Raw genomic sequence first — 19,376 nt, forward strand, 5'->3', positions numbered from 1 at the left:
GTTCGATGAGGGTCTGAAGGTCTGAAGAGGAAGGTCTCTGGACCCTTTTGGACGTGGGTCTGGATCAGGAATGGACCTGTGCCCCAGAAACTAAAGCCTTCTGAGAGTAGCTTATCTATGAAGTTCTCTGTGCTTCCTCACAGTCCTCTACCTCCCAGTCGATCGCAACTGTGATTAACGTACAAATCTTTCTCTAATTCTGCGTGAGAATGCTTTGGCTCTCCTGCTCTCTTTATAGAGCGGCCAACCTTCTCTCATCTCCTTGTTTGAACAAGGAACACCGAAACAGCCCCCCTCCTTTGTTTGTTCTCCCTCAGACACCCGGTCTTCCCGGCAGAGGGGTTGGATTTGAGGAAGCTTCAGTCCTGGTATTGTACATACCGGTATTCTCTGAAATGGGACCGTTTACGGTATGGAAGAATGGCTTTGAAGAGGGAAATTCAGCTGACACTGGAGCGGTTGGGAGAGGTGAGTCCCTCAATCTGAAGGACTGGTTATAAGATACCATCTGTGATGGCATGTGTGTGATAGCATGTGTGTAACAGCATGTGTGTAATAGCATGTGTGTAACAGCATGTGTGTAACAGCATGTGTGTGACAGCATGTGTGTAACAACATGTGTGTGACAGCATGTGTGTAACAACATGTGTGTGTCGACACTTTAAACCAAGCAAAATGCAGACACAAAGTGTGTACGACACACTTTAGGATCGTTTGCATGGGTTTTGTTTTTCAGGGGGACAGACGGACGGACGGACGGACGGATGATAACGACACAAAAGCATGTTGTGTTTTTTGCAACCATTTTAGTCTTCTTCGCAATGCAAGGTCCCCTTCAGCTGAAGCTCTGAAGCTCTGACTGGCAGCACACATCATCACTTCTGTACGGCTGTGTGTCTCTTTGCTGTGTAGCAGTGTGTGTAGCACTGGGTGTAGCCGTGTGTGTAGCAGTGTGTGTTGCGCAGTGTGTAGCCGTGTGTGTAGCGCTGTGTGTAGCAGTGTGTGTAGCGCTGTGTGAAGCAGTGTGTGTAGCCGTGTGTGTAGCGCTGTGTGTAGCCGTGTGTGTAGCGCTGTGTGTAGCAGTGTGTGTAGCGCTGTGTGAAGCAGTGTGTGTAGCCGTGTGTGTAGCGCTGTGTGTAGCCGTGTGTGTAGCGCTGTGTGTAGCATTGTGTAGCCGTGTGTGGACATTGTGTAGCCGTAGGTGGACATGGTGTAGCTGTGGGTGGACATTGTGTAGCCGTGTGTGGACATTGTGTAGCCGTGTGTGGACATTGTGTAGCCGGTTGCTCCTTGGCCTTACGGACCGTGCAGTATGAGCCGGCCGGTGGACTGTGTGTCTACGCTGCATTCTGGGAACGGGGACATTCGATATTGGGGATTGAACCAGTGAATACAACCGCTCTATTTCCATGGACGTTATTGTAAAAAGGCCCGAGGCCCCAAGTTAACCCCAGGAAGTGTTCCCGAAGCAGCCTGGATAACCCTACAATACCTTATAGGAGGGAAGGATCAGACTTGTCCATTGCATTATAATAATATATTGCCGTCTATTTTGTGGAATGACATAGCCATTCCATTAAAGTAGTTAAGAAATTAAAATAGTGTTATCACACATATTTAAATAACTCAACCATTATTGTGGCTAGAGCCATCCGTAAATACTGGCCTGATGCCAAAAGGTTTGAATTTATGTCTTGTTTTAGCCAACTAATGAGGAATGTTGTAATGTTAGTTTGGTGTAACAGATTTACGTTTGTGTTGCCGTACTGAAGCCTATTATCTTGCCCTCCCTCTCTCTCTCTCCCTCCCACCTCTCTCTCCCTCCTGCCTCTCTCTCTCTCTCTCTCCCTCCCACCTCTCTCTCCCTCCTACCTCTGTCTCTCTCTTTCTCTCTCCCTCCTACCTCTATCTCTCTCTCCCTCTCCCTCCTACCTCTGTCTCTCTCTCTCTCTCTCTCCCTCCTACCTCTATCTCTCTCTCTCTCTCCCTCCTACCTCTATCTCTTCCTCATACCTCTCTCCCTCCCCCCTCTCTCCCTCCTACCTCTGTCTCCCTCCTGCCTCTCTCTCTCCCTCCCACCTCTCTCTCCCTCCCACCTCCTCCCACCTCTCTCGCTCCCTCCTACCTCTCTCTCTCTCTCTCTCTCTCTCTCTGTCTCTCTCTCTCTCTCCCTCCTACCTCTATCTCTTCCTTATACCTCTCTCTCCCTCCCACCCCTCTCTCTCTCTCTCTCTCTCTCTCTCTCTCTCTTTCTCTCTCTCTCTCTCTCTCTCTCTCTCTCTCTCCTTCCTCCTATTTGCATCCTTCAAATTCTCTTGACAAGCTGAATAAGCCCCCTCTGGGTCCTAGTGCTCCTCTCGTTTCACCAAAACTCTTTGCTGAACACTTGATCTGAGGGGTGATGGCGGTCTTTGTTTACACAGAGCCGGGCCGTGCACCTGGTCCACCGTCCTCCTAACAAAGGATGTGATGTCTCTGTGTACTGTCAGCACCTTGGTCCTGTGCACATACAGTGGGGCAAAAAAGTATTTAGTCAGCCACCAATTGTGCAAGTTCTCCCACTTAAAAAGACGAGAGAGGCCTGTAATTTTCATCATAGGTAAACCTCAGCTATGAGAGACAAAATGAAAAACAAATCCAGAAAATCACATTGTCTGATTTTTTAAGAATTTATTTGCAAATTATGGTGGAAAATAAGTATTTGGTTACCTACAAACCAGCAAGATTTCTGGCTGTCACAGACTTGTAACTTCTTCTTTAAGAGGCTCCTCTGTCCTCCACTTGTTACCTGTATTAATACATGTTTGAACTCCTTATCAGTATAAAAGACACCTGTCCACAACCTCAAACAGTCACACTCCAAACTCCACTATGACCAAGACCAAAGAGCTGTCAAAGGACACCAGAAACACAATTGTAGACCTGCACCAGGCTGGGAAGTCTGAATCTGCAATAGGTAAGCAGCTTGGTGTGAAGAAATCAACTGTGGGAGCAATTATTAGGAAATGGAATACATACAAGACCACTGATAATCTCCCTCGATCTGGGGCTCCATGCAAGATCTCACCCTGTGGGGTCAAAATGATCACAAGAACGGTGAACAAAAATCCCAGAACCACACGGGGGGACCTAGTGAATGACCTCCAGAGAGCTGGGACCAAAGTAACAAAGGCTACCATCACTAACACACTACGCCGCCAGGGACTCAAATCCTGCAATGCCAGACGTGTCCCCCTGCTAAAGCCAGTGCATGTCCGGGCCCGTTTGAAGTTTGCTAGAGAGCATTTGGATGATCCAGAACAGGATTGGGAGAATGTCATATGGTCAGATGAAACCAAAATAGAACTTTTTGGTAAAAACTAAACTCGTCGTGTTTGGAGGAGAAAGAATGCTGAGTTGCATCCAAAGAACACCATACCTACAGTGAAGCATGGGGGTGGAAACATCATGCTTTGGGGTTGTTTTTCTGCCAAGGGACCAGGACGTCTGATCCGTATGACGGAAAGAATGAATGGGGCCATGTATCGTGAGATTTTGAGTGAAAACCTCCTTCCATCAGCAAGGGCACTGAAGATGAAACGTGGCTGGGTCTTTCAGCATGACAATGACCCCAAATACACCGCCCGGGCAACGAAGGAGTGGCTTCGTAAGAAGCATTTCAAGGTCCTGGAGTGGCCTAGCCAGTCTCCAGATCTCAACCCCATAGAAAATCTTTGGAGGGAGTTGAAAGTCTGTGTGGCCCAAAAACATCACTGCTCTAGAGGAGATCTGCATGGAGGAATGGGCCAAAATACCAGCAGCAGTGTGTGAAAACCTTGTAAAGACTTACAGAAAACGTTTGACCTCTGTCATTGCCAACAAAGGGCATGTAACAAAGTATTGAGATGACCTTTTGTTATTGACCAAATACTTATTTTCCACCATAATTTGCAAATAAATTCTTTAAAAATAGAGAAAATAGAGTTTTCTTTTTCATTTTGTCTCTCATAGCTGAGGTATACCTATGGTGAAAATTACAGGCCTCTCTCATCTTTTTAAGTGGGAGAACTTGCACAATTGGAGGCTGACTAAATACTTTTTTGCCCCACTGACTTTTTAAGTACGAATTCCGTCTTCATCTTTTTTTTTTTTTTAGGGCATTTAGCAGACGCTTTTATCCAAAGCGACTTACAATAAGTGCATTTGTTACAATAAGTACATTTGTCATAAGAAGTGAAACAATATATCGCTGTCGGTACAGTAAAGATGTTCATAGAACCAAGTGCAAGTATTACAATCGCTAGGCTAGCCCATTCCCTGTGTAAAGCAACGATAGCAGGGTACTGTAGATGCTACACAATTAAGTACCTTCAATAAGTGCATTGTGCAAGTGCCAGGACGTACAATATTCAACGGTGGCTGTGCATTGGTTTCTATGCAGAGTCGAGGTGAACTCTGAACAGGTGAGTTTTGAGTCTTTTGCGGAAGCTGGTGAGCAACTCTGCGATCCTGACATCGGTAGGGAGTTTGTTCCACCACTGAGGTCCCAAAACAGAGAAAAGTTGTGACTTCGCTGATCCACCTTTGCTTGCTCTTAGCGATGGCGGTACCAGACGTCCAGCTGAGGTAGTTGAGCGGAGGGATCGAGCTGGGGTGTGTGGCTTTACTAATGCTTGGAGGTAGGCAGGGGCAGTTCCATCGACTGCCTTGTATGCCAGTACCATCATCTTGAATCTGATGCGAGCTATTACAGGGAGCCAGTGGAGGTCTCGGAAGAGGGGGGTTACATGTGAGAACTTTGGTAGGTTGAACATGAGGCGCGCTGCCGCATTCTGGATGCGCTGCAAGGGTTTAATCGCAGAGGCAGGGAGTCCAGCCAGGAGCGAGTTGCAGTAGTCGAGGCGGGAGATGACCAGTGATTGGACTAGAAGCTGAGCTGCTTCCCTTGTGAGGAAGGCCGGATCCTGCGGATGTTGTAAAGTGCAAATCTGCAGGATTGGGCCACCGCAGTGATGTTTGCGGTGCAGCATAACTGATTGTCCAACACTACACCAAGGTTTTTGGCAGTTGGAGAAGGAGATACAGTGATGTTCTCAACAGTGACCAGTAAGTCCATGTGTGAGCAATCTGCCAGACATTCAGATATGCGTGTTACAATCAGGGCTTTGTCAGATGAGGGAAAGGAGAGAAATAGCTGAGTGTCGTCAGCATAGCAGTGATAGGAAAAGCCGTGGGATGTAATTACAGAGCCCAGAGATCTGGTGTAGAGGGAGAACAGAAGAGGCCCCAGGACAGAGCCTTGAGGGACACCTGTATCAAGCGTGCAAGGTTTGGACAAGGAGCCATTCCATGTTACCTGATAAGTGCGATTCATCAGGTAGGATGTGAACCAGGAAAGGGCAGATTCAGCTATGCCAAGTTCGGCGAGAGTGGCGAGGAGGATCTGGTGGTTCACAGTGTCAAATGCTGCAGACAGGTCAAGGAGAATGAGAACCGATGAGAGGGACGAGGCTCTTGCCGCACGGAGGGACTCAGTCACCGCGAGGAGAGCCGTCTCAGTGGAGTGTGCTTTTTTGAAGCCTGACTGGTGAGGGTCAAGCAGGTTGTTAGATGAGAGATAGGAGGACAGTTGGTTAGCGATGGCACGTTCCAATGTTTTAGAGAGGAATGAAAGAAGAGATACCGGTCTGTAATTCTGGATGTTAGTGGTATCAAGGGTTGGTTTTTTGAGGAGAGGCTTTATCCTGGCAGTCTTGAAAGTCGTTGGAACAATGCCAGAAGTGAGGGAGGAGTTAATAAGTGCGGTGAGAAATGGCAGGATGTCGTTTGACACAGCCTGGAGGAGGGAGGAAGGGATAGTGTCCAGGGGGCAGGTGGTGGCATGGTTAGATGTTATAATTCTGTTGACCTCGTCTGAGGTGAGAGGGATGAATTGGGTAAAGGCAGAGGTGGGGGTGGGGGGAGGGAGGATGGTGGCAGTGATAAAAGAGGAGCTAATGTCCTTTACTTTCTGGGTAAAGTAGGTAACAAAGTCATCAGCAGTGAGGCAGGAAGGAGGAGGAGGGGAGGGAGGGTTGAGGAGGGAAGAGAACAAGGAAAACAGTTTCCTGGGGTTTGAGGCGGAGGAGTTAATTTTGGTCCGGTAGAAGGCAGATTTGGCTGTTGACACAGTGGAGGTGAAATCAGAGAGAAGAAAGAGATAGTGAGATAGATCATTAGGACAGTCTGATCTCTTCCATTTCCTCTCAGCTGCCCGCAACTCTGCTCTATGGGTCCGCAGAAATTCAGACAGCCAAGGAGGGGGGGGTGAAGATCGCGCCGGTCTGGAGTGGAAGGGACAGAGGGAGTCCAAAGAGGAGGAGAGGGAGGATAGCAGAGTGTCAGAGGATTCCTCTGTGGATAGTTGAGAGAATTGTTCAATAGAAGGTAGTGAAGACAGAACAGTTGAGGCAAACGTAGAGGGAGAGAGAGTTTTGAGGTTGCGGCGGGTGGTGACAATGTGGGGACTAGAGAGGAGGGGGGAGAGGACTTTAAGGGGAGAGAAAAAGCAACAAAGTGATGGTCAGACACGGGGAGTGGGGTAACAGAGAGAGCAGAGGTGCCACAGGACCTTGTGAATATCAAGTCAAGCTGGTTCCCTGCTCTGTGTGTGGGAGGAGAAGGGGATAGTGTTAAGTCAAAGGTGGCAAAAAAGTTGGTTAATTCAGGTGAGTGCAACTTCTCTGGCAGGATGTTAAAGTCGCCAAGTATAACGAGTGGTGTGCCATTTTCAGGAAAGCAGCTGAGAAGGGCATCCATTTCGTCATAGAAGTCACGAAGGGGACCAGGGGGACGGTAGATTACCACAATGAAGAGCTTGATAGGAAGGGTGACAGTGACAGCGTGGAGTTCAAATGCAGATCTGGCCAAGTGTTCTAGTGGAAGGACCTGATAGGACCACATCAGAGAGATGAGGAGTCCGGTCCCTCCTCCTCGCCCCGAAGGTCTAGGGGTGTGTGAGAATGAGTAAACAGTGGAAAGGGCAGCAGGAGTGGCAGAGTTCTCTGGAGTGATCCAGGTCTCTGTCAGGGCCAGGAAATGGAGGGTATTGAGGGACGCGTAGGCCGAAATAGAGTCTGCCTTTTTGACCGCTGACTGGCAATTCCAGAGTCCTCCCATCACTTCAAGGTCAGTGGTGGCGAGGGTGGGTAAATGGCATAGATTGGATGGGTTACGACGCCGAGCAGAGGATCTATTGTGGCGTCGTCTATGAGTAGAGATTCTAACGATAATTGAAGTAAGACACATAACTACAGTACAGTGGCCTCTAAGGTCTTCCTCGAGGGACTCCCAAAGAGAGACTCCCTTAGTCTTTGTTTCCCCGGTCTTCGTTTACTGGGTCCTGACGCTAAAGCTGATGCTACTAACACTTAGCCTTTAAATGCACATGGTAGCTCAGGGAGCCTTAGCTCCGCCCAGTCAATCAAGCCTATTGTTCACACCTTGTGACCGAAACTAGACTCAACGACCTTACTATCAACAACAACACAGCAAAACCAACACTGCAGAAACTAGGGTTAAAGTTAGTACAAGTAATAATAGTAGTAATATTAGTACTAGTAGTAGTAGTAATAATAGTAGTAGAAGTAGTAGTAGTAGTAGTAATAGTAGTATTAGTACTAGTAGTAGTAGTAGTAATAGTAGTAATAGTAGTACTAGTAGTAATAGTAGTAGTAGTAATAGTAGTATTAGTAGCAGTAGTAGTAGTAGTAGTAATAGTAGTAGTAGTAGTAATAGTGGTAATAGTAGTACTAGTAGTAATAGTAGTAATAGTAGTACTAGTAGTAGTAGTAGTAATAGTAGTAGTAGTAGTAGCAGTAGTAGCAGTAATAGTAGTAATAGTAGTAGTACTACTAGTAGTAGTAGTAATAGTAGTAATAGTAGTAGTAGTAGTAGCAGTAGTAGTAGTAATAGTAGTAGTAGCAGTAGTAGTAGTAGTAATAGTAGTAATAGTAGTAGTACTAGTAGTAGTAATAGTAGTAATAGTAGTACTAGTAGTAGTAGTAGTAGTAGTAATAGTAGTAGTAGTAGTAGTAATAGTAGTAGTAGCAGCAGTAGTAGTAGTAGTAATAGTAGTAATAGTATTAGTACTAGTAGTAGTAGTAGTAATAGTAGTAGTAGTAGTAGTAGTAATAGTAGTACTAGTAGTATTAGTAGCAGTAGTAGTAGTAGTAATAGTAGTAGTAGTAATAGTAGTAGTAGTAGTAGTAGTAGTAGTAGTAGTAGTAGTAGTAGTAGTAGTGGTAGATTATATCCAGTAGGCATCTGGATATAATCCAGCTACTGGAATCAATATATTCTGTACAAATGTCACTGTATACTTTCCATATATCACATGTTACTGTATACAGTACATACCACATGTTAATGTATACAGTACATACCACATGTACATGTATACAGTACATATCACATGTTATTGTATACAGTACATATCACATGTAAGTGTATACAGTACAAATCACATCACTGAATAATGGTTGTTTTTCTACATTAGTGTGAACACATGGAGAGGACACCAGGACAGACGGCCAGCAGACAGACGTGTGGGGGTAGAAGGAGACAGACCAGTCTGGTAGGAATGTCAGCGATGGGGAAGGTAGCGCGTAAGGTGAGCTAAATATGGAAGGCAGGGCAGAGTTCAGCAGGGAGTTGTGCTGAGACGCAGTCTACGGATGTTAAAGGTGGACAATAGGCGCTGAACAGAGGAATACACATTGGGGGTCGTCTGTCTGGGATCCACAACGATGGGCAACGACGGTAAGAACAATCATCCTCATTTGAGCAGTTGAGAGCAGGGAATGGGAGGAGGTCTAGAGACCAGGAGTCGACCTGTGATTCTTCGTCCAGCTGTCTCATGTCTCTGTTATTATCAGGGCGCTGAAGTCGGTTTCAAGTGAAGTTTCACTTCCCACTCAGCAGGGCTTTAGTTCTGTGGTTCAGTTTGTCACCCCATGTACAGGAGTCAGCGTGAATTGTGTTTAGGGTTCAGTTACGGTTTCACTAGAAGTGTGAAGGTATTGGGACAAAGTTAAGATCAAACCCACCCACTCACCACGGGGGCCTGAAGAAGAACGAGCTCCTCAGTTGGGCGGGGGGGGGGGGGGGGGGTAGTGAGAATCAGATCAATAGCAGAGAAAGACCCTTCTCTAAGGGCCCTGTCCGTGGGTTTCTGATCCATCAGTGACTGCTGACGGGTTGTGTGTTCTGCCCTCCCCAGCCAGCAGGGGGAGCTCCGCCGCAGTGGGAATAGCTGTGGGCTTCGGCATCCTGGCCATTCTCTTCACCATCGGCATCCTGCAGTTCTGCTGCAAGTACAAGTGCAAGGATTGTACAAAGTGCTGCAAGAAGAAGAGTGAGTGGATTTCTCAATTTTAATTAATAAATAAGTCAATTCATTGTTCAGTTATGTTCAGTATTCTTTTTTTTTGTTTCTTGCGCTGTCTCTCATAGAACCTTCATTGAAGGAGAAAGTGCTCACGTAAGTGTTTTGTTTTGGATGAATATCACAGAATTCACACACTTTTTTGCGAGGTACTCACAAAAAAGGCTAATTGTGGTTATTTTTCTCTCTTCCTCTTTGTCTCGCTCTTTTGCCTCTCTCTTTTTGCTCTTTTGCACTTTCTCCATCTGTCTCTCTCTCTCTGTTTCTCTCTGTCTCTCTCTGTCTCTCTCTGTCTCTCTCTCTCTTTCCTAATCTTTCTCTCTCTCTGTTTCTCTCTGTTTCTCTGTCTCTGTCTGTCTTTCTCTGTCTCTGTCTGTCTCTCTGTCTTTCTCTGTCTCTGTCTGTCTCTCTCTCTGTCTTTCTCTGTCTCTGTCTTTCCCTGTCTCTCTGTCTCTTTATCTCTCTCTCTCTCTACAGAAAGGTGGGGTTGAATAAGACCTCAACGTTCTCTGTCAGTGGAACCCTCAAATGAAACTTCAGGTTTTGAGAAACAGGAAATGATGCGCTCTGTTGAACAGTTGACTTCCTATCTTCCTGTTGTCTCTATTATTATAAAAAAATATTGGCTTACTCTAGTTCATTATTCTTTTTATATAATAATTATTATTACTGTTATTATTTGTGTTATTATTGATATATATATAAATATATATTATATTATATATATATATTATTATTTATAATTATAATGATTGGACCAATATCCTTCCACAAAGAGCTAAATGGTGTTAAAATGTCCTCTAAACACGATATCTGTTGACAGAGCTATTTTAAATGTGTGTGTATGTTTGTGTATGTGTGTGTGTGTGTGTGCTCGTGCCTGTATGTTTTCTCTAATCATTTATGTAATCTAATCTAATCCTTCATGTATAAAGAGTTGATAGTCCAGTCCCTGCATGCTGCCCATTTGAGGGCCCCACTGAGGGCCCTCTGAGGGGCCTTCATAGGGGCCCTCAGAGGAAGTTCTTCATCTATAAATATATTAATATACTCTTTGAGCACAGCCTCCAGAGTGAGGCAATACTACATAAACAAGGTTATTATGAATGTACAAGTCACCCAGTCCGAACTTTATTAAATAAAAATGTAAATTATGTTGATGGCTGCTTTGACAGCAAATCTGTGTTCACTGCATCTTTGACTATTCAGTTAAATGTATTCCAGACATGTTTCTCCGGAAATGTAGGTTTACCCCACATCGAAACTGAATCAAGAGAGTCAGAAATTGATACTCAGAAGAGGAAGTCATTTAATGCGATAACCAACAGCACCACGTCAGTTAGGAGAAGTCAGTTTTATCTCTGGGCATTCCGTTCACAGCCAACATGTGCTTTATGGGTATCTCCTCTTTTTGAAACCAACGGGGCAGTGTGACTTTCCTAATGAATCCTTCACACACACACACAACGCAGAACAAAACAACTTTAACCAGAACCCTTCACACGCACACACCACAGAACAACAGAAATGTATCCAAAACCCATACACACATCACAGAACAACACAACTTTAGCCAAACCCTTACACGTGTCCATATATATGCTCTGAAGTCAGCTTGTTTAAAACAACAAGCCCAGCCAGCAGGAAGAGCTTAATAAACCAATAAATAAATTAAATAGCGATCGCATTAAGCAGTCTCCCCAGTTGGGGGTCACTCGCCCCAGAGCTCCACGTCACTCAGAGAGATGGGGGCCAGGCCTCCCTTCACAGAGGGGAGGAACGTGAGGGGCAGGAACATCGTGGGGGACGCCTCATCCAACGCCGTGTGCGTCCGCTCCGACGGCGATTCAGAGTCGTCCACGCTCACCAGCGTTTCCATCATGATGTGGGTTTTCCGCTGGTAGTTTGTGTGAAAGGTGGGCTGGTATCCAGGAGGCTCCGCGGGGGTCTGTCCCCTCTGGTAGCCTGTGGGGGCGGCCCCCGCCGTCCAGTCTGGTTCCGCGCGGACCTCCTTCAGAGCCGGCTCCCTGCCCCGCGTCGCCGGACCCCCCTGGTGCCGGTACGGGTCCACGGCCGAACCGCTCTGCCCAGGCCCGCGGTCCTGGCCCTCTGAGCTGCCGGAGCCCCGTCGCTGGGGGCCCGGCCCAGAGACACCGGGGGCCGCTGTCCCTGTCTCCCCTTCGGGGCCGACGTGAATCCTCCAGACCTGCGAGGGTTCCTCCCCCGTGCCCTGGGAGCCGTCGCTGCTCACACACCCGCTGTCTTCCTGTCTGGCCGCATAACTTCCTCCTGTCTTCGTGGTGCTGCTGGAGCTCACGCTCACACCGCTGTCCATGCTGGTTCTTCTGTCGCTCTTCCAGTCCGTCTCCGGTCTGAAGGTCTCCAGGGTCCGGGGCCCAGGGTCCCCCCAGCCCTCCAGGGGGGTCTTGGGCATGCAGAGCAGCCAGCCCTTGTCGGTGACCACCTCCATGGGCCCATCTCCCACCCTGAGGGGAGACCAGCTCTTCTCGGGGGGGTTCTGTGGGTCAAAGATGGACAAGAAGGCGGACATTTTGTTATTGCTCAGTATTGCCAAACAGGAACTTCTGAGCCAACCGAGCTCACATGAGGAATTTGAGTTGTGATCCTTGTCAACTCGTGACACGTTGCTGCCCTGTTTGTTTGATTCCTATCAAACCTTCATCCAGACAACTCAAAGTGCAAAACCAAGGACTAGACATTTCACAATATATCACCCTGCACAGTAACACAAAAAAACACTTGCTGTGGTTCTGCAGTGAGCTGCAGCCTCTTACCAGAGCCAGCGGCGTCTTCTCTGGATGCCACAGGAAGCTGCAGAGGGCGGCCATGATGACCGCGAGCACAGCCAGGACGGCCAGGACGGACAGGGAGGGCACTGCGACGGAGTACCACTCTGAGGGAGCATGGAGGAGAGAGGGGTGAAGTGAGATACAAAGCAATCGGTCTGTCTCTCTAGTGTCCTGTGACAGTGAGATAGTGTCCTGTCACAGTGAGATAGTGTCCTGTGATAGTGAGATAGTGTCCTGTGATAGTGTCCTGTGATAGTGACATAGTGTCCTGTGATAGTGTCCTGTGACAGTGAGATAGTGTCCTGTGATAGTGGGATAGTGTCCTGTGATAGTGTCTTGTGATAGTGACATAGTGTCCTGTGATAGTGTCCTGTGACAGTGAGATAGTGTCCTGTGATAGTGAGATAGTGTCCTGTGATAGTGTCCTGTGACAGTGAGATAGTGTCCTGTGATAGTGAGATAGTGTCCTGTGACAGTGAGATAGTGTCCTGTGATAGTAATATAGTGTCCTGTGATAGTGAGATAGTGTCCTGTGACAGTGAGATAGTGTCCTTTGACAGTGAGATAGTGTCCTGTGATAGTAATATAGTATCCTGTGATCGTGAGATAGTGTCCTATGACACCATGAGGTTGGAGGTCCTATGACACCATGAGGATGGAGGTCCTCCTCACCTGGGTCAGGGAGCTGAACACACTGCTGGGCGGAGACGTCACTGAGCTGAAGGCCCGAGTTTCCTCCCACCTGAAGCCGGATGCAGTAGTCCCTCCCCAAGGACAGTGACCGGAAGGTGTAGCTCCTCCCCTCAGGGCCCTCCGTGTCGTCGTTCATGTACACCACCGTCGTCTGGGGACACGTTTTGGTCAAACATGACGTACTGCTGACATACTCTCTTCAGGGGGATGATAAGGCTGTGTACGACTGGCAATTAATGTACGCACTTATTGTATGTTGTACGTCCTGGCACTTAATGTAAGCACTTATTGTATGTTGTACGTCCTGGCACTTAATGTAAGCACTTATTGTATGTTGTACGTCCTGGCACTTAATGTAAGCACTTATTGTATGTTGTACGTCCTGGCACTTAATGTAAGCACTTATTGTATGTTGTACGTCCTGGCACTTAATGTACTCACTTATTGTATGTTGTACGTCCTGGCAATTAAAGGTTGCGTCAGCGATTCTAGGCCGAAACATAAATGATCACATTCATCTGATCTTTCCTCACGATCCGCTAGCTGCCCCGCCACATAAGCAGGCCTTCAAAAAAAACGCGTCTCTGTAGGCAGCCTGTGCTCCGAGATCGCACACAAAAACAAATGGTACTACCAATCACTCAAAACCAAATAAAAAGTATTCCCACCAATCATCGACAAGGGGTGGGTGTTGTGGGTTTTTGTGCTGCGTTCATAATAGTTTTAACTGGATGCACGAAACACAGAAGGGAGGGGCGAGCTGGCTCTGTTTGTTTGGGATCTCGCTTCAAATACCAACAGAATTGACGTCATCCAACATCGCTAATTCAACCTTTGATATACACACTTATTGTACGTCCTTGCACTTAAAAATAGTACTCAGCTTTGTGTAGTATCTTATCCAAGCTCTCTTCATGTGTATGGGAATGGGTTAACCTAGTAATTGTAAGTGTTGGCACTTGGTTCTATGATCATCCTTACTGTACCACCATATTTTAGAGTTCCCATTGTTTCCACTAAGGCGTATTTAGAAAGGTAAACGGTATTCTCTCCAACAATGAGGGCCCCTACCTCGTTGGGTTGGCCCCTCTCCTCCAGGAAAATGGTGTAGGTCATCCCAAACTTAGAGATCTTCCTCAGGAGTGGCTTATCCTCCACCGCCACGGTCAGAGAGCTAGAGGACGCCCGCAGGGTGAAGGAGGGCGGGCGCAGGTTACCTGTCAGACACACCGACCTCGTCAGGAAACCGCCCAGGAGCCCATCAGGAGCAGTCACAGGGGTTCAACCAATAAGAGGGCCTTACTGTCGTTGGGGAGGAGCTTCCTAAGGATCGCCCATTCTGAGACGCCGTTGGCTGTGACGGTTTGGACTCTGACCCGGTACGGCTCCATGAAGTCGTTGATAAGCCAGGTGAGTTCACAGAGGGGGGCCTGGATCAGCGTGCAGTTCGACACGTCCTTCCACAATTCATTATACCTGGGGAGGGATAATGGGAGGCACGCCGCATACAGCGGAAACCAAGGGCTCAGATGACATTCGGTCCTTCACTAACCAGAACATTTTCTTTAGTAAATACTAGAAGAAGAGGAAAGCGAACGTTAAACAAAAGGATAAAAATCGTTGTTTTAAATAATGTGTAAGACTCATGAGAATCGTTGAGGGTGATTCATCATTAAGAGGTGGGGGGCTCTTACTTTGACATTTGGACCGAGTACCGGGCCAGGGGTGTGACGTCACTAGGGGGGTCCCAAACCACCGTCTGCTCGCCATCCCATCGGCTGGCCTTCAGGTTGTCCGGCCGGCGGGGGGAGGCTGAGAAACACACAGCTCCAGGGTCACCCTCACTGGGGTTAGACTAGGAGCACACCGCTCCAGGGCAGTGGCGCTGGGTCAATAGAGGGCGCTAGGGAGCCGCCCCTCCGTGAAATATTCACTCAAATATATCTGCCAACTATTAACAACTATTATCAATACGAAATAAATCAACAAAAATACATGGCGTTTATCCTCGTTTAATTGTGTGACATTCTTGTCACTGCCAGCAACCATTTAAATGCGTCTGAACGGCAATGTTTTGGGCTAGGCTAGTTATTGGTCATTCAAAATAAAGCTTCTAATGTAAGCTCGCTAACTTTTTGCTGTCTATCAAGCAGAAGACAGCGGGTCGCACCAGGCCAATGGTATCGCTTTTCTTTTTTGTTATCATCTTTTTTGTTGGACTCCCCAAGCAATGTTATACTTAAAAGGAGCAAGTAAGTTACATATTAATTTAGTCTTTCGGCCTGTAGCATATAAACAGAATTAAGCAATCTTCCCATATTTCTAACTTCATTTGAAGGAGACATTGAGACTCACAAAAATGGACGCTATAGGACAGTGATCATGATTTGTCTCAATATCAGAATAACAACAATGGGTCAAATATGCTGTATCTGTATATGCAGTGTAAGCTTGTCCAGGCCCTGTGAGTCAGGATGTAGGCAAGGAATCTGAATGAATAGTAGGTAATAGGTAGTGGCCATCCCCAAAATGCACCAGAATACAGGAAATCAAATCTTTTAAATTCAATATTTTTTATGGGGGGGGGGGGGGGACCCCAGAGCCCCTGTCTATTACTGTGCCCCACCATATTGATCACCATCCGCCACTGCTCCAGGGACAGCCTTACTGGGGTTAGGCTCGATGCAAGAACAGACGGGCAGTGGAACCGCAGATCAGTGCGGTTCCACTCGGTTCGGCTCAGCTCGGTTCGGCAAGAAGTGCCGACGGAAAAAACACGTAGGGAGCGGAGAGAGTCTTTCGTCAGACGGAGGGGACGCGTCGTCCGCCAGCCTGACCCTCACACTACATGTGACCGTCGACCAATGACCGGGAACGTGTCTGACGTATAGGGGACTAGCCTTTTGATTTGGATACAATGTAAAGTTGTGTTGTTTGTTTTCGCGCTGGTTTGCTAAAGAAGCGAATGTAGCTAACAATAAACAACGGTTAGCCAATTCCATGACACAATCACAAAGACAAACAGGAACGCTATAAGTGCTCCGAGACCGGAAATTACATCACAAGTGCAACTCGGAAGGCTTGTGCCCGAGGTATCTGGAATCTTGCACCATTAACCCTATGGTCATCCTACACTACATGCGTCCGTCGCCGGATCTCATTGACCTTGCATGGGGCGCTCTCGAAATGCACCATGGGTCCATCCGTTCCGTCGCCTGCGTGGCCTGCGCCAAAAGATTAGAATTTTCAACTTTTCGGGCAGCAACGGATCCGTCGGCCAATCAGATCGCTTTTTACAAATATGCGCTAATACACTGTCCAATGAAATCGCCTTTATAATACAACCCGGGAAAACCCATGAATATGTCAAAAAGGATGGACCGAGGGCGTGTCTGACGTACGTGAGTACTCTTTCTAGACGCAGCCTACAGCCAATCAAATTGCTCCCCGCTTAAAGCCGGCTTTTTCCTGCTTCTTCCTGCTTGTTGTTGTTATTGGAAAATGGATCCCGTGGTCAGACAGAATTGGGCGCTTGCCCACTGCAATGATAACTTTCTCCTCCATTTATAAATCCCACGCTGCCGGCCGGCTTTTTGACATATCCATGTGGTGTTGTATCACAAATGCGATTTCATTGGACAGATGGTGTGATCCAGATACCTCGGACACCGGCCTTCCGAGTTGCAGTATGACGGATGTGTTCCGGTCTCGGAACACATGGTTTTTCTGTTCTTCTTTGTGGTTGTGTCATGAAATTGGCTAGTCGTTGTTTATTGTTAGCTACATTCGCCAGCTCGAAAACAAACAACACAACTTTACATTGTATTGCACATACAGCAAGACCGTGCAATGTATAAATTGGTGAAAATAAATCTCTTTACAGCCATTTTCTTGAGAGCGTCATCACTGAACTCGGTATACTCTCAGAATTCCGAGGGGGCCCGTGCCTCCGTGAAATGCCGCAAGAAAACCGGGAGATTTCCCCATTCGAGGCATCTGGATCACACCAAGATGGGACAGAACTGCCAGGATATCATTTTTTAATAATAATAATCATAATAAAAGTTATGATTATTATTTCAATTTCAAATTCTAAATGCATTGCAACAGCGACAGATGTGAGACAGGCCTATGCTGTGTATTAATACCGTGAGTATTAAGGCCAGCATAAACACACACACACACACGCACGCGCGCGCGCGCACACACACACACACACACACACACACACAAACGAGGATAGAACAATAGAGAGACATTTATGGAAAATAATAGGTAATTATTATAAAGACTTTAAATGAACTTATAATTATTACCTGATGACACACTGTTGCCGCAGACCGTAGTAAAGAGCAGAACCCCCATCACAGCTCGGAGGCGCTCCATCAGAGATATCGCCTCTCAGCTGTCCCTCCGGACAGAACGCGGGACTCCAGCTGTGACGTGTTTTCCTATTCCAGATGTTCAGGCTACAATCTGAGTCCGTCTGGTCGCAGAGAGCTTCTGGTACTACTGCTGCTGTATGAGCGGCGCTCCCTGTCTCGCTCTCGGTAGCCTACTTCCTCCGTCGACTGTACGTCACCGCCCCCGTCGACACACGAACACACACACACACACACACACACACACACACACACACACACACACACACACACACACACACACACACGACATGTTTCATGTATTGGTCGTGTCAACCATTGACCATTCCGATGGTGTAACAGCTTTCTAAAGTGTTCTCTAACGGCCCATGTCCTCCTCTAATATGTCTATTGTCATTTCTTTAACCTCTCTATAGACGACATGCGCTCAGTTCACATCAGCACAGTCTCGGTTTTAGATTGGTTTTCTTCGCTTCCTGTTTCTGCTAAAGTATATCTATATAAATAACCGTGGCAGATATTTGGGGGATTGTTTTGTGTCACCGTTTCGGTTGTCGTTTTATCTCTGAAAGGCCCACATTCTAAACGTTTATACGCAGTCAAATATTGCAACGTAATTACATATTTTTTGCATATGGATTCAATCCAGCAACTATCTAAACCACATGACATTAACCGAATCAACGATCGTGGCAAACACAGATCCGGGGACGGCATCAAACTATCTGGATTCAGAGCGCCCTCCTGGTTTAAGAACCAGAACCAGAACCCCCAGAACCGACTGTTAGGGTTTGATATGGGGTCGCAGCTCGGTGACAGGGGGGCGGTGCTGGAGCGATACCCGCACCGAGTGGGCTGTGGGCTGTGGGCTGTGTTGTGGGTTGTGTGTTGAGTGTTTTTCCGTTGTACTGCATGTCTGTGGCGCATGGGGAGTTAAAACAGCAACCAGGGCTCACGTTGGGTTATCCCCCTGCCACTCGACAAACTATTAAGTATGTGTGAAAGCAGCTAATAGGGTTAGGGGTAATCCCTATTTATTGATTCCAGTCCGAGAGGTTTTAAGGCAGGCTTTTTTAAAGTGCGAGGTGGTAGAGTTGTGACGTTAACGAACGGACCGAATCTATTGAACGGCTCTTTAACATGAACGATGGGAACCGAGTCTCAGTGTTGAGCTTTTCTTTTTCGTTCATTTCTTTTTTTTATCACTGTCACGTTCACAGCATGCGCACACAAGCTCCTCCTCCTCCTCCTCCTCCTCCTCCTCCTCCTCCACTGAGACGAGAGCGCACTGGTTTGTTTGTTCTGCGGGGAGGCAGAGTACTGCAACTATGAGCCAAAGAAAGCACAGCAGCATCTCTTTCTAAAAATATTGTTTACTAAGATTTGCACTAATGTTACAAAGTACAGTTCAGGAGTCCTCTGCAGTGTTACACTTGAAAGACACTTGTTTTGTAAAAGTTTTCTATTTTAATGTATTTTTTGTCAATTATATTTTTGCATGAAAGTTCATTGTTCATTGCCTGCTTAGTTTTTATTGTTCTACAATTTAAAAGATAATACATGATGAACAAGTGAAAAGAGCTGTATTTACACTTCGACACATTGTATACAAAGATCCAAAATAGTGATCTCAGTGTCAAAGCAGAGGGGTATAGCACCACCTTGTGGAGGGTTAACCCTAGCCATTAGCTTCTTAAAAATAAATGAATGAGCCAGTCTTTTGAACGGCTCTTTGAAAAGAACGGCTCCTCAAGATCCGGCTCCCTTCAAAGAGTCATAAATCCCATCTCTACAAGGTGGAGGAGAGTTTGACATAAGGGCACACACACCTTTCTTCGCTGAGACTCAACACCGCCCTCTAGTGGTGCAGAAATAGTTAGTCTGTACGTTTTATTTGGTCTTCCAACAATCCCTGCAGTTGTCTTCGTTTCCTTTTCCCCACTAAACCAGTGCTACTTTAGCCTGGTCCTACCAGACTCTTGTAGCCTACTTCATTTCATTTGCACAGAGAGTCTAGCCACTCTCGACAAACGTTAACTCACTGGAAGGCGGGTGTCTGTTGGAGTTTAAAACTATTGGATCTGCCCA

General features: G+C 46.8%; 1 protein-coding gene across 1 annotated transcript; it reads right to left on the reverse strand.

Moving 5' to 3' along the window:
• Nucleotides 1-10,512: 10,512 nt before the first annotated feature.
• il10ra (interleukin 10 receptor, alpha) lies at nucleotides 10,513-17,431 on the reverse strand. Its single transcript, XM_079734008.1, has 7 exons — nucleotides 17,223-17,431; nucleotides 14,601-14,718; nucleotides 14,210-14,382; nucleotides 13,978-14,123; nucleotides 12,886-13,057; nucleotides 12,199-12,317; nucleotides 10,513-11,921 (listed from the first exon to the last, which is right to left on the reverse strand). The coding sequence occupies exons 1-7, from the start codon at nucleotides 17,290-17,292 to the stop codon at nucleotides 11,115-11,117; spliced, it is 1,605 nt and encodes a 534-aa protein (XP_079590134.1). The 5' UTR covers nucleotides 17,293-17,431; the 3' UTR covers nucleotides 10,513-11,114.
• Between the last annotated feature and the right edge of the window lie 1,945 nt (nucleotides 17,432-19,376).

Source organism: Pollachius pollachius (genome assembly GCF_949987615.1).
Source record: "Pollachius pollachius genome assembly, chromosome: 3".
Classification (NCBI taxonomy): Eukaryota; Metazoa; Chordata; class Actinopteri; order Gadiformes; family Gadidae; genus Pollachius; species Pollachius pollachius.

Coding starts and splice junctions, on each gene's coding strand:
- il10ra (XM_079734008.1), bottom strand. CDS start 17,292: ATGGAGCGCCTCCGAGCTGTGATGGGGGTTCTGCTCTTTACTACGGTC. Junction 13,058..13,977: donor AGAGGGGCCAACCCAACGAG/GTAGGGGCCCTC, acceptor ACGTGTCCCCAG/ACGACGGTGGTGTACATGAA. Junction 12,318..12,885: donor TGTTCAGCTCCCTGACCCAG/GTGAGGAGGACC, acceptor ATGCTCCCTCAG/AGTGGTACTCCGTCGCAGTG.